Here is a 14749-nt window from a genome sequence, read left to right as displayed (position 1 = left end):
CCGGGGCTGATCGGGGCGACGTTTTCCTCCGGGAACGCTCTTTCCTGGGGTCACGTTAGGTCCAGAAATTTCCAACGGGGAGGGATGGGCATCTTTCTTTCGTGATTTTGTGTCTGTTGTGATGGTTTTGTTTTGGTCGCGTTAGGATAGTTTATTCCTTGCCAGCAGAGATTGGGCGGTTGCTGCAGGAGGCCCTCTGTCCTTCCAGCCTGGGGGCTTTTTTATTTTTATTTTTATTTAAGGTATTTGGCACAGAATTTGTTAACTGGGGAAGGGGTAGGAGCACACAACAACCAAAACTCCGAAAAGGAAGCTTGGAGGCTTTGCCCGCTGCACAAAGACGATAGAAAGAAGACGGAATGAGAATCCCTGAAAATATTTCAAGTAAACCCCAGTGAATGGGATAGAAGAAGATGGGCCATTTGTACAAAGCAGAGCTCATTTTTATAATCATGAAATCCTTACCATTTTAGTTCAAATTTGGCTGTCAGTTCCTGGGTTTGGATTTTTGCATATTTGAATATTCATAACCTTGAACATCAGCGTTTCTTCAGAAAAATGTAAATGTTGCAATAGCTCAAGTTGTAGTTTTAGAGATTCTCAATTACTAAATCCACTCATTTCTAGTTATTATTGGGTGTATTCATAAGGAAGGCTTTGTAGACTCTTTCCTCATCAATGTCCTATTTAATTCTAAGGGGGAAATAGATGAGTGACAATATTTGGTAGGAACTACATTTGGTCTTAAAGGCACCTAAAATACAGCCTTAAACATGTATCAGCATACAGATGTTCCTTTCATTTCCACAACTTTTACAATCAGCTGTTGCTACGTTGAGTTATTTAAATATTTAAGTGTTTGGGGTCTTAATGAGCCAGTCTACATGCAAAAGGCTACTTCCCTAGAAGTCAAATTAAACCTTGAAAATAACAGCTTACCGCCACCAACCATAGGTTTTCTTTCTTTGGAAAATAAGTGGTGAACATTATTCTGTCTAAAAACATTCTTTGTGATGAATGAATGATGTTTGCGAAATTAATTTTAGATGATAGGAGATGACCCCTAGTGGTTCTGCTTTATCCAGATGGTGCATCTGCTTATAAAGACACCGTCTTTTCTGCTCTTGTTACAAAGAGAAGACACAAATGCTGGTCAGGCCCTCACAGATGGAGGAACAAGTGAGCTCTGTGTGGTTTTCCTTTTAGGGGAATGACTGTACATTCTGACAGTCTGATTGGCCTTCCGTGTCTCATACAAGCTCACTCACGGGTGCTTTCAAAGAGAGACTACATTTAGTAGGTATGGCCTGAGACAGTTTGAATAGCCTTTATGAAATATGAGAGAAAATATCCCAGAGTTAAGTTGTCACCCAAGGGTCATTGGATATGTTCTATAATGCCTCTTTTCATCCATATTGAGAGATTACTAATGTAAGTCACTCAGATTGCTAATCTACCAGCATTTTCTACCAGCATATCAATTAATATAGAACATAATTCTAGAAAAAAATTTGATCTTTGTTTTTCCAGTTAGAATCACATAAAATGGACATGTTTTTGTTGAGGTTAGGCTGTTTCCCTTTGGGGCCTAATAATTCTGATGCATAGTTTAGAGTTTTTTATAAATATCACTGAATAATATTTCCATATGTGTCTTACTAGAAAATGGGAGATTAGTAAGGTATTCATTTGATCATTAGAACCAAGGAGGAAAGTCTTTGCTTTATTAAAAAACAAATCTAATGTCCTTTTTTGTTTTTCAGTATCAGATCTTTGATTGACATACTTGAAAACAAAATGGTGAATTTTCCAGTATTGAACATAGTGACCATAGTGATTTTTCTTTCTGTACATAAAGTCCAGTCTTAAGACCCAAATGGTTCCTGGTAGTTGCAATGCTTCCCTGAGGGTCGCCCTTTGCTGCTGTCTCCTTAACCTCCATCACAGGAAACATGACAGCTGCCCTGCAGGCAGCCCTGAAAAACCCCCCTATCAACACCAAGAGTCAGGCGGTGAAGGTAAGTCACAGACAAGTGATCTCTGCTGATATCTGACATCAAGAGTCTCTTACCTATAAACACAAAACTTAAAATACGTTTTATTAATAACCTATTTCGGAAGGATGGTTCAAAGTTTTTTTTAAAAATCTGGATAGAATAAATTGGTAGATTATCACATCGATAAGCAAATCCTTTCAGCTCTACCTCCAACTATGTCAGGAATCTGACCACTTTTGACCACCTCCATTGCTACCATGCTAGTCAGAACCAGCCTATGTTACTGCAATAACTTCCTGACTGGTCTTCCTGCTTCTGCCTTGTCCCCAAAACCACCCCCACCCCCAGCTTATTCTCAACATGGCAGCCAAGTGATCCTGTTCAAATGTAAGACAGATTATACCACTGTTCTTCTCAAAACCACCCAACATCATTTCCCTCACTGAAAGACAAAGTTCCCCACGGTAGCCTGCAGGGCTTGTATCATCTGTCTCCCCACATCCTCTCACTTTTTGCCCTGCTGTTCTCTCACGGCTCAGCCCCAGCCACCTTAGGTCTTCATGCTATTCCTTGAACACACACTAACAGCACTTGTTCTTTCCTTGTCTGAAATACTTTCCTCAGCCATCCCACGGTTTCCTCTTTCATGTCACCTCCTCAGGGCGGCCTTTGCAAAACTGTAACCCCACACACATGTCTAACTGTTCTGTTACTTATTTACCCTCAGGATCGGGCAGGCAGCATTGTCTTGAAGGTGCTCATCTCGTTTAAAGCTAATGATATTGAAAAGGCAGTTCAGTCCCTGGACAAGAATGGTGTGGATCTCCTAATGAAGTATATCTATAAAGGCTTTGAGAGCCCCTCTGACAATAGCAGCGCTGTGTTATTGCAGTGGCACGAAAAGGTAAGTTATGAATTATAAATCCATATGACTGGTTCCTTCAATGACAACCCCTCTTGCCTAAAAATAATTCTGACTTCTTGGTTATATATCTCTTATTACAAATAAATGCCTGAAAATGAAAATTTAGATTTATGCTTACTAGCGTTGGTCTTAAGAGAGTCTGATTTGCAGCACTTTTATTTAATGATTATTGTTTAGTAAACATAATCTTGGAACTTGGAATTAAATCTTTGAAAAGAAAATAAGTAATAAAAATCAAGAATTATTTAACAATGGCCGAAGGTGAAAACAAGCCAATAAAAGGAGCAGATAAACAAAATGTGGTACATGCATACAGTGGAATAAAATAGAAATGCTCTCATCCAAAAAAAGGGAAGTCCTGATATATGCTACAGCATGAATGAACCTTGAAAACATTATGCAAAGTGAAATGATCCAAACACAAAAAGACAAATACTGTGTGATTCCACTTATATGAAATACCTAGAATAGGCAAATTCACAGAGACAGAACGTAGGTTAGAGGTTACCAGGGGTTGGGGAGAAGGCAAAATAAAGAGTTAGTGATTAATGGGCTGATAAAGTATTGGAAATAGATAGTGGTGATGTCTGCACAATATTATGAATGTAATTAGTACCACTGAATTTTACATCTAAGAATGTTTAAAAGTGGCACATTTTGGGTTATATATTTTACCACAGTTTTAAAAAATAGGGGTGTATATTCTCTAATATCTTACAATTCCCAAAACTCAGTTTTTCAGCAGCTTTTTTCTGAGTGAAAATACACACATGTAAGGTAAGAAAAGGTAGTAAAAATTGCTGCTTAGCCTCTCTCTGGTCACTTTATCCCTCATACACTCTCAAATAAAAGTGCTAACATGTATGGATGGGGTAACCATAACTCCCAGTTTTCTCAGGACAGCCCCAGTTTATACCTATTGTTTCAGCATAAATATGAATAGTTCCCCTTTACTCTGGGTACCGATTTGGAAAATAATTTGTATGGTCATCCTGTTCATGGAACACTTCCTGTTTGCCAGGCACTGTACTATTACGTTTCATTGCATCCTTACAACAACTCTACGAGGTCTGTAAACCTCTTTATCATCCTCAGTTTAGAGAAAATGAGCCAGCTTTAAAAAACCTAAGTAACCTAATTCCAGTCTCACCTCAGGATCATAGCAAACACTACTTGAGCACTTATTATATCCAAGCACTCTGCCAAGTGCTTTATAGATAATAACTCATTTAATCCTCATAAAAATACTCGGAGAGAAAGCTTGATATTATTATTCCCTGTTAGTAGTGGGGAAATTGAGGCACATATTTTTTTAAATATATTTTTATTGATTTCAAAGAGGAAGGGAGGGAGAGAGAAAAACATCAATGATGAGAGAGAATCATTGATCAGCTGCCTCCTGCACGCCCCCTACTGGGGATCAAGCCCACTACCCGGGCATGTGTCCTGACCAGAATCAAACCCCGAACCTTTCAGTCCGCAGGCCGACGCGCTACCTACTGAGCCAAACCGGCCAGGGCATTGAGGCACATAGTAAGGCTTCATTTTTTTCTTAACATGAGTCACCAGTATTTTGCCAGGCTTATCTCCTAAATACTTCTCAGATCATCTACCCAGATACATCTTCAATGCAGCTGTTCACGGCATCTTTCCCAATCTGTTGCTATCCCTTCCCAGACTGGCCTGCCAGCTACCAGTTTTGCCTCCCTCATAGCCATTCTCCACTCAGTCACCAGAATGCAATCTCTAGAACCCACATCTACCCTTGCCAGTCACCTGAAAAATAAAGTCCAGGTTCCCAGTGCAGCCTCATCTTACATGTCATTCTTCCCCTTATGCTCCAGCAGGACCTACCTTTTCCCTGAACACACCGGAATGATTCACACCTCTGTGCCTTGCTCATGATCTTCTCTCTGCCTGAGGGCCTCCTTACCCTTATGTCAGTCTGCCACCTACTTAGCCATTTCATGTATCATTTTCTCCGTGAAGCCTTATTGGACCATTCCACATTTCTCTATACCCTCAGGCTAGGTATGTGCCTTCCTTTGCTTTTATAGCACCCAAAGCATAGCTCTGTCACCTCATACATTACATTACATTAATTATATTATATTATATTTATTATATTATAATAATCTGTTTATATATCTGTCTCTTCCAAGTAGACCAGAAGATGCTGTATTTATTCACTTTTGTATCCCCAGCATCTAGCACAGTACCCCAAACACAAAGGTTCTCAGTGTTTTCTGAACACAAGTAAACTAGAGCTTCAAATTTCTAATGCTTAATCATGACTTCCAATTCGTCAAGGTGAAGTCAAAGTTCTGAAGTTCTTAGCTCTTAAATAGTAACTCTTAGCTTGGGAGAAGAAAAAGCTGACAAATCCTGACTGACTAAATGGGACTGAGGTTGGTTTATCCCAGTTTGCGTTTATTCTGCCGAGAATAAGAGCAGAATCTGTATGTGAGCACCTGTTTAGGAAAGAACATTATGCTGTAGATCTTGAAGAGCCAACTGTTATTTGAAAACAACACACTAGAAAGTGTGCATAGGAATTTGTTCGTAGTTTTTTTTAAACTATAGTCCGGCCCTCCAACGGTCTGAGGGACAGTGAACTGGCCCCCTGTTTAAAAAGTTTGAGGACCCCTGCTGTAGATCTTTAAGAACAAACTGTTATTTGAAAACAACACACTAGAATGTGAATTAGTATCTCTTTGGAATGTAAGTGCATGAGGTCAGGGCCTCTAAAGGTTTTATTACTCTTCCCCAGTGCCAAGAACATGATAGGTGCTCAAGAAATGTTTATGAAAATCAGTTAGTTCAAAATTAATAGCTGCACTCAACATGAGGTCAGGGCCTCTAAAGGTTTTATTACTCTTCCCCGGTGCCAAGAATGGTGCCTGGTGCATGATAGGTGCTCAAGAAATATTTATGAAAATCAGTGAGTTCAAAATTAATAGCTGCACTCAGCCTTCTTCAAGAAAAATGTTTTACTCAGTATGAGAATTGATTCTTTACACTTACATTTGGTTTGTTTTCAGGCACTTGCTGCTGGAGGAGTGGGGTCCATTGTTCGGGTGTTGACTGCCCGGAGAACCGTGTAGTCCAGCAGGAACTGGGCTTCTCCTGTGGGTGTGGGAGTTGCTGGTACAAAGACCAAAACAACCAAATGCCACCACTGCCCTTTGGGTAGCATCTGTTTCTCTCAGCTTTGCCTTCTTGCTTCCTCTTTCATATCTGTAAAGAAGAAAATTACATATCCGTTTTCCTTTCATGAAAATTGGGGTAATATATAGGCAATTTTTCAACAGGTGTCATGCTGTCAGAACTGTTTCAGTGATATGTATACCAGTCTGTACATAGTATAATTTACATCCAGGTTTAACCACCTCTGTTGGCTGGTGGTTTTTGTTTTTCTGTTTTTTGGGGTTTTGTTTTTGTTTTTGACTAATAGTGATAAATTTGATGAGAATTTGATGCCGATTTCTTAACTCATTGCTAGCCAGGAAATATCCTCATAAAAATATGTTTGAGAGACTGGCAGCTGTTAACATTACAAAACTGGACCATACTTCCCTTATTTAAGCAAAATGTGTTTCTGGAACAGGTAGGTGAACACCACTCCCAAGTTCCAGCTTGGTGTCTGCCTCCAGATTATGTGAGTTTAAGTATGCTTCTCCTCAGCACCCAGCGATCATGGCCTCTCGATTTCTTTATGGTCACCAGGGTCCAGAGCAAGGAGTCTTGCTCGACACTAATGTTCCATAAAATACCAGAGCATAAAACTTGTGTTCCAATTATGTGGCCCTACTTGGGAAAACTACTTCACATCAGAAAGGACATGGAAACTATGATGTTGTACAAACTCTGGGCAGCCTCTGAATGAAATGCTATTTTCCTTAGAACCATAGTAGCTGCCTTAACCTGATGCGGTATAGAACCAGTATTTAATATGCCCTATAAATGTCTTTAGTGTTCTTCAGGGTAATTAGGATCTCAAAAGATTTGGTTCAGATCCAAACACATACACATTGTGTATTTTAGCTCAGTGTTTTTTAAAAGACGAAAATGCCACACAGCAAAAAGTGTTTACTTGTTGGACAAACCAAATCAGTTCTCAAAAAAAATGACCGGTGCTTATAAAAAGTTGTTATTCAGTAGCTCCAAATCCAGCCACCTGAATGCATATGACCAAGAGGGAGATCAGCCTGCGCTTCGTATTTACATTGGACACCGTAATCACTGACTTCTGTGAAAACTGGTGCAGAAATCCTGTAAACTCTTTGCTGTTTTTGATACTGCCGTTTGTTTTGTAAAAATTATAAAGTTGAAACAAATAAAATGTCAGTGTTGATTAATTTATTTTTCTAACTCTTACTTTAGTACTTAAGAATGTATAGTTTTTTAAAGGGAAAGATTTCCTATTTTACCACCAGGTTATTGTACTCTTGACAAGAACTAGTTTGGTACAGAATGTTTCTCAAACTACTTTGTTCAGCCCTAGGCAGTTTAGCTCAGTGGGTAGAGCATTGGCCTGGGGACTGAAGTATCCCGGGTTCAATTTTAGTCAAGGGCACATGGCCGGTTTGCAGGCTCGATCCCCAGTGGGGGACATGCAGAAGGCAGCTGATCAGTGGTTCTTTCTCATCATTGATGTTATCTCTCCCTCTTCCTCTCTCAACTCAATAAAGATATAAAATAAAAACAAAGCTACTTTGTTCAAATATAAGGTAGTAGAGAAGAGAGTCATTAATGACTTAGAGCACAGCCTTTGGAGTGATTCCAAAGCTCTCGATGCAGTTGAACACCATATTACTACTGCCCAGAGACCGAGGTCAGACCATGGACACGACAGTGTGGTGAAGGCCGGGGGGCAGGAGGGAAGGGGGACATCTGCAATAGTGTCAGCAATTGAAAAAAAAAAAAAAAAGACTTAGACTACAACGTGCAAATTAGCCTAGCAGCTACAGTCATTTATTTCCAGCTTCTAAACTGTTCCTGATGCCTCAAATCTATTTCTTACTCTTACCTACTCACAGCAACCTCTGCTTTCCCAATGCACCGGATTTTTGCTTCAAAGCTTCAGAAACGTACAGGCAATTCAGAGGGCTGTGAGTTAGGAGAAGCTAAGTAATAGGTATTAGAGGTAGTCAAGTGGGTACAGCCAAACCACTTACAAACCTTAAAATGAAGAGTGATTTTGCAACACTTTTTCAAAAGTTCCTCCATACCATTTTCCAGACTGCACTTTGGGGAAAATTCTGGAGTTTTATAGTCACAAGAATGCGTGCATTCAAAATCTACCAATCAACTTTACTCGGGGGAGATAGTAAAAGCTGGAACCAACTGGCTCCACACTGCATCTGATGTCGGCCCGGGTTACACTGACCATGGCACAGTAACTCCTGGGAAAGAGGGGGGATAGTCAGGATGAATTGTGGAAAAAAGATAGAAATGCTAGAGAGCACGTTCTGCCCAAAACTGGTCCTTTACCTCCCATTCTCTTCTACTTGAGTCTCGGTGGTTTTGTTGTTTCATGTTAGCCATGTTATTTGTTTTGTCTTTGCCACTTTTTAAAGGAGGAAATGGCCCTGGCTGGTTTGGCTCAGTGGATAGATTGTCGGCCTGTGGACTGAAGAGTCCCAGGTTCAACTCCAGCCAAGGGCACATGCCCGGGTTGTGGGCTCAGTCCCCAGTGGGGAGTGTGCAGGAGGCAGCTGATCAATGATTCTTTTTCATCATTGATGTTTGTATCTCTCCCTTTCCCTTTCTCTCTGAAATCAATAAAAGTATATTTCAAAAAAATAAATAAAGGGAGAAATGGCACATACACCCTTTTTTGGTCATTAGGTAACAGCACCACTTAGGTAACAGTCACACTTGATAGGAAGTATGTCTTAAGAAAATCCACTAACACACAAGTGAAATCTGTAGATGGTGCAAATTAGCAAAATGCTTCCTTTCTCAGTATTTACTGTGTTTCCCAGGATCGTGTTGGACATGATAGAAGAATAATGTCTGGGCTTTGCTCTCAGCCTAATTGAGAAGATTTAAGCACTTTAAAATTAATGCCATGCCCTTGTATGCATATAGGCATAACCCATGGAAGCAGACAGTGGGGTGGTGAGGGCCTGGGGTGTGGGGTGGAGGTGGGCTGGAGGGGGCCGATGGGGGAAAAAGGGGAACATATGTAATACTTTCAACAATAAAGATGTTTTTAAATTAATGTCATGATTTAGTATTTGACTTTAGTGTTGGGGGAACAGCGAAGTCGGGGTGGAGTGGAGTAAAGTGAGATGGGTCAGTCTGAACTAGGCCTGGAGGGGCAGAAGGAATGCAACTGACGTGGACAGAGGGGGGAAAAAGAGCAAGTTGAAGCAAATTGTTGTTCTTCCTATGGTTTTAATGTTTTTAACATGAAGTTCTAGACAGTGAAAGTTATTAAGACCATGTTTTAATAAAGTGTATGTCTATGGGAGATTCAAGAAAGTCATGGGATTATAGAAAATCCTTTTTTTAGCTGAAACACATTGATGGTCACTAGTCTCATCCCTTTTATAGTAGTAAAAGAATGGGAAATTTAATTTTATAAGAAGGAAGGCATCATACATTAGCAATAAAGAGCCTCACTTATAACAAACGGGTCCGAATCATTCTATCCTTTAACTATTTTTTATCATTTATTAAAATGTCCATTGTGTTGAGAATGCTTAAAAGTCGTTCTTTAACATTGAAACATCAACAGTCCTGCCTTGTGGCCCAAAGTTACACAGATTCATGAAATATAACACAATTAGCAGCAACCAGAGCCAGTTCCTGGCATGAGATAGTAATAGGCCTTTTCATTTCCAAAGCAAGATTCTGAGTGCGGGCAGGTGAATTAAACACAAAGGCCACCCTTTATTGAGCACCATGCCAGTCCCATTGTATATTTTATCTTTAGAACTGAAGCTCAGAGAATATATGTAAGATCACACAGTGTATGGGTCCCAGAACCTGACTCCACTCCCATCTGTCTGACTCCAAGGTTACACCACGCTTCTTTCTCAAGTTCAGTGCTTGGGGACAAATGAAGATTGGGGCTTTCTCTAGAAACCTTAATGCTTGCAGGGTGCTGTTGAGAGGCCTTCCGAGAGGCAAGGTGTAGAAGTCAGAGGAAAGCTTTGGAGAGGTGCTACAACAACTTGAGGCACACTCAGCATAGCAATTTGTTCACCGAGTTTCACTTGCCTTTTGATGATTTTTAAAGTGGTGAGGTTAGAGGTCAATACCCATACCATTCATAACTCCACTGGAAAAGAGAAAACTGACTGAGGGTTTGGCTTCTCAAAGCATGCAGTTTCTCTTGTGTCTTGCTCTTTACCCAATATTTTTCATAGGGTCTCTGTTTTTCCATGTTTCCAGGGATGATGTATTTTAACTCAAGCTTCTATTTTAATTAGTTTCGCCATAATTCCATTTCGCAAGAACCAGAGCTGCCATCTCTCATTTCATTAGCCAAGCTGAATAGATTATTGGCCATAACTGAAAATTACTTGCATAATTAATGCCTCAGAATCACTCTGGCCACCTTCACTGTAATGGTCTGGGGCTTCATTTTAGAGGCACCGCACATTGAAGCTTACCTCTGACCATCCTCCTGGAGTGCCCTCACATTCTGGTTTCAAAACCAGTTGATTAGAGTTTTTGCAGGGGAAATCCTGAGAAAGGTAGGACCCCTGAGATAACTCTGGGCTTGAAGAAATTGGGTTCAAAATCATAGACCTGTGTGGGTAAGGACCCAAGACACCCACCCAACAACACATACCTGTGCTCTCTGTGTGTGGCCCCGTCATGTGCCGCCAGCCTGTGGTCGGCTTGTATGGGTTTGGATCGGTTCTCACCTGCTGTTGTCCCCCTCTGCCCTTCCCACTTCTTACGCATCCTTTCCTTTCCTGAATTCTTTTCATCTTTCTTTTTCCCTCTTCAGTCCCTTCATCTGCTGCCTTCATTCCCTCTTTTTCTCTCGACTCCTCCTGCCTCGTTTTCCCCTTCGTTCATCTTATGCTCATGCCCAGGCACTCAGAGTCATTCCTGCTAATTAACTATGCGCTGCTCAGGCAGGTTCTTTTAAGGCAGAGGTTCTCAACCTATGGTCTCGACCCCTTTGGGGGTCGAACGACCCTTTCACAGGGGTCGCCTAAGACCATCGGAAAACACATATATAATTACATATTGTTTTTGTGATTAATCACTATGCTTTGCCGAAACCGGTTTGGCTCAGTGGATAGAGCGTCGGCCTGCGGACTGAAAGGTCCCAGGTTCGATTCCGGTCAAGGGCATGTGCCTGGGTTGCGGGCACATCCCCAGTAGGAGATGTGCAGGAGGCAGCTGGTCGATGTTTCTCTCTCATCGATGTTTCTAACTCTCTATCTCTCTCCCTTCCTCTCTGTAAAAAATCAATAAAATATATTTTTTTAAAAAATCACTATGCTTTAATTATGTTCAATTTGTAACAATGAAATTGGGGGTCACCACAACATGAGGAACTGTATTAAAGGGTCGCAGCATTAGGAAGGTTGAGAACCACAGTTTTAAGGTAAGCCCTCCCACAATTCTCCAATGGACTCGAAATGTTTAAATTGTTTCTTTCTAAACTAAGAAATACTGGTTTTTATTTCCATGGGTTGCTTTGGCTAGCAGTTGAGCGAATAAGTCAAAATCTAAGACTAATTTTTCAATACATTACTTTCCCTTTAGATTGACCAGTAACTTCACCTTGCAGACAGGAAGAGCTAGAGAGTGGCAAAGCGATTGGGAATGGGAAGACAAGTCCAATAAAAAGCAAATAGAATGGACTCGAAAACGGTTTAGAAAGGGGTGCTCTGCCATGGACCTTCCCCCACTCCCCTCTCCACCTTGGCCCAACCCCACTGATAGACTATGTGAGGACCACAGGGTCGAAATGTTGTGTGTACCGAAATGCAGGTGCCTCTTGTACTAATCAAGATACAGCACGTCATCCGCCTCAAGGTGGCGCCACTTCCCCACATGGACGAGCCAACCACACCACATGGGACGCAGAGTTCAGGCTTACATTTCCGTTTTCCTTCACCATTTATGTCACTTGGATGTTTAGAAATCATAAACATAAATTGTCTATGATTACATCTCATTTCTCTACGTAACAGTTCCGTAAGGACCATATACATCAAACAAAGATTGAATAGTACGTGACTCCCCTGAATCTGAGTCCAGCATGCTGACTCCCATGTTTCAGCCCAGCATTGAGCTAATACTCTCTAGGACAAGCATGTCAAACTCGTGGCCCGCGGGCCGCATGCCTCGTAATTTGGCCCGTGTTAGCTTTTGAGTTTGACATGTTTGCTCTAGGACATACCCTTTCGACCCTTCTGCTAGATTATACAGCCTTCCTGAAGTCACAGTAGCTGTGTCTTACTCATTCTCCACAGTCCCTTGACATAGCTGATGCTCAACAAATATCGATTGGTTGTATAATAATGATTACATGCACAGATCCTGGGATGCCTGAATAGGACAATATATCAAAACACAAATTGAAAACTAAACAAAGAATAAAATAATTCCACTTGGGTTCAAACAGCTTATATCCAATCAAGTTTAGTCAAAAACCAATTCACTTCAATGTGGACATTTAGGTAGAGAATTCAACAGATTTAGGCGGGGTAGCATGTGCAGCCTTTATACTGTGTAGCTATAAGCAAGTCAGCAGAGAACGTAGCTGAGGAGCAGAATTCCAGCTTACCTCTGGCTGACGGTGGCATCATGGGTATTTACATGGAACAAACAGCTTTCACCATTTCATGATTCAGCATCACCTTCTAAGATCAGAAATATGTCCCAATACCTTTTGTTTCCCTTAAGTGTAAAAATCATGAAATAGTATCCATGAACTTATATCACCTTTCTTTACTCCATTTATACTTAAAAGTTTTTAATCATGTCAATTCTTAGGGTAATGAATGCCAGGAATGGACAAGGCCACTGAATAATATCATGTTTTTTTCTGTTTATCGAAAAATTGAACCAAGACTCCAGAAATACCTCTACATTAAGGTTCTCTTCAATTTGATGACCAAGTTAAAGGTCAGTGTATTCACGGGCATATAATTTTGTAATTTTATTTATTTATTCATTATTTTCAAATAAGTAATTTGTTCATATGATTCAATATTTTATTTTTATTTTTCCTCCCACCCCAGTTTCCCTTTTAATAATCAACAAATATTAGTAAATCCTTGGGTGTTTTCCCAGCTATTGTGTATGCATTTATAAGCAAATACCTATGTAATTCTTGTCCCCTTTGTTTCTATAAATACCAGAATACTATACATAGTGTTCTGTGCCTTGCTTTTTCATTAACAGTATGCTTTGGCAATAATTTCCTATCAGTACATAAAGAACATCCTTATTCCTTTTTATGAATGCATAATGTCCTATTGTAAAAAGTAAATGTACTGGAACTTACCTCACCGTTTCCCTGTTGATTTAGGTGATTTCTAATCTTTTGCAATTACAAGCAATGCTACAAATGAATAACATTGTACAACGTTGCACAAGCCTTTTCACATATGCTGTAAGCCTAGTTATAGATTAATTCCTAAAAGTGTTTAGGTCAAAGGACGTGCATCTATCATTTTGACAGATATTGCTAGATTGCCATCCTTAGAAGTCATATCAACTATCCTTCCTCCGTCAGTGTAGGAGAATGTTTGTTTTCCCATCTCTTTGCCTTCCCTATGTGTTTGTGATCAAACATTTTTGTCTTTAGAAATCTGATAGGTTAAACAAGGTATGTATGTTGTATGTATACACACACACACACACACACACACACATATATATATATATATGATGGTTGAACATGTTTTCATATGTTTATGAGCTGGTTGTATTTCTATATTTCCTTTGTATATGTATTCCTATGTATTTTTATTTCTGTATTTTCTTTGGCCATTTGATGGCCTTTTCATTTCTGACCTGTGAGAGCTCCTTTTATCACAGGGATATGCCTTTTGTTTGCAATAGAAATGTCAAATATTTTCTCTAAGTTGGTCTTAAGACTTTATGATGGTTTTTGCTATGAAGAAAAAGTTATTTTATTTTTACATAATTACATTTATTTATCTTTTTATAGCTTTTAGGGTTCAAGTCATGATTAGTTTGTCCGCATGCAAAAGTCCCACACAGCTCCTAATTGACCAGTTTGGCTGCCTTTCTCAGGACTTGAGGGTATTTTTCTTAAGATATTTGGCTACAACTACCCAAAATGTTTTCTATGTTAAGGTACAAGTCTAATGTCATTCAATCAAATATCTACATGCCAGGGGCTAGATAGAGTGTGTAACATACAATTCTTATCTTTCAGGACCTAGATTCTAGGGGACAGACCCAAAAGCAGCAACTGCTCTTCTGTAGGGAACAAGCTATTGTAGAGGAGGGAATAGTCAGGTAGACTCTCAGATGTGGAGTAATTACCTCTCCAAGACTGAATGTGAGGGGAAAGCTGCAAAACCCATTTCCCTGGGTTTTGAAGGCTACATAGGAGTTTGCCAGATAAAAGGAACAACATGATATCAGAAATCGCACAATTAGTCAGCATTCCAGAATCCTGTTCCTTATTGGTATTAAATCAAGTTAATTAAGTACCACCATGGTACCATTAAGTGATTGAGCACTGCTTTCAATTTTTCTTGGTCCTCGGGAAAAAAAAACAAGCTTCCTAAACTCGGCTATAATACCTAGTGTTTATTCTAGCCAGAGGAACAACATCTGCTGCTGAGACACAGCCACTTACGAGTGACAT

At 40.0% G+C, this 14749-nt stretch overlaps 1 protein-coding gene across 1 annotated transcript in view; it reads left to right on the top strand.

Annotated features, from left to right (window-relative positions):
• The window catches only part of ARPC5 (actin related protein 2/3 complex, subunit 5, 16kDa), a 7727-nt gene extending 443 nt beyond the window's left edge, over window positions 1-7284 (top strand). The window contains exons 2-4 of the mRNA XM_005881324.2: window positions 1946-2018; window positions 2725-2901; window positions 5964-7284. Of these exons, the coding sequence (XP_005881386.1) occupies window positions 1946-2018; window positions 2725-2901; window positions 5964-6026 (313 nt within the window). The 3' untranslated portion in view covers window positions 6027-7284. The remainder of the gene's footprint in view (window positions 1-1945; window positions 2019-2724; window positions 2902-5963) is intronic.
• Window positions 7285-14749: the final 7465 nt, after the last annotated feature.

This window comes from Myotis brandtii, unplaced genomic scaffold (genome assembly GCF_000412655.1).
Source record: "Myotis brandtii unplaced genomic scaffold, ASM41265v1 scaffold678, whole genome shotgun sequence".
Classification (NCBI taxonomy): domain Eukaryota; kingdom Metazoa; phylum Chordata; class Mammalia; order Chiroptera; family Vespertilionidae; genus Myotis; species Myotis brandtii.
This window is presented reverse-complemented; position numbering and strand designations above follow the sequence as displayed.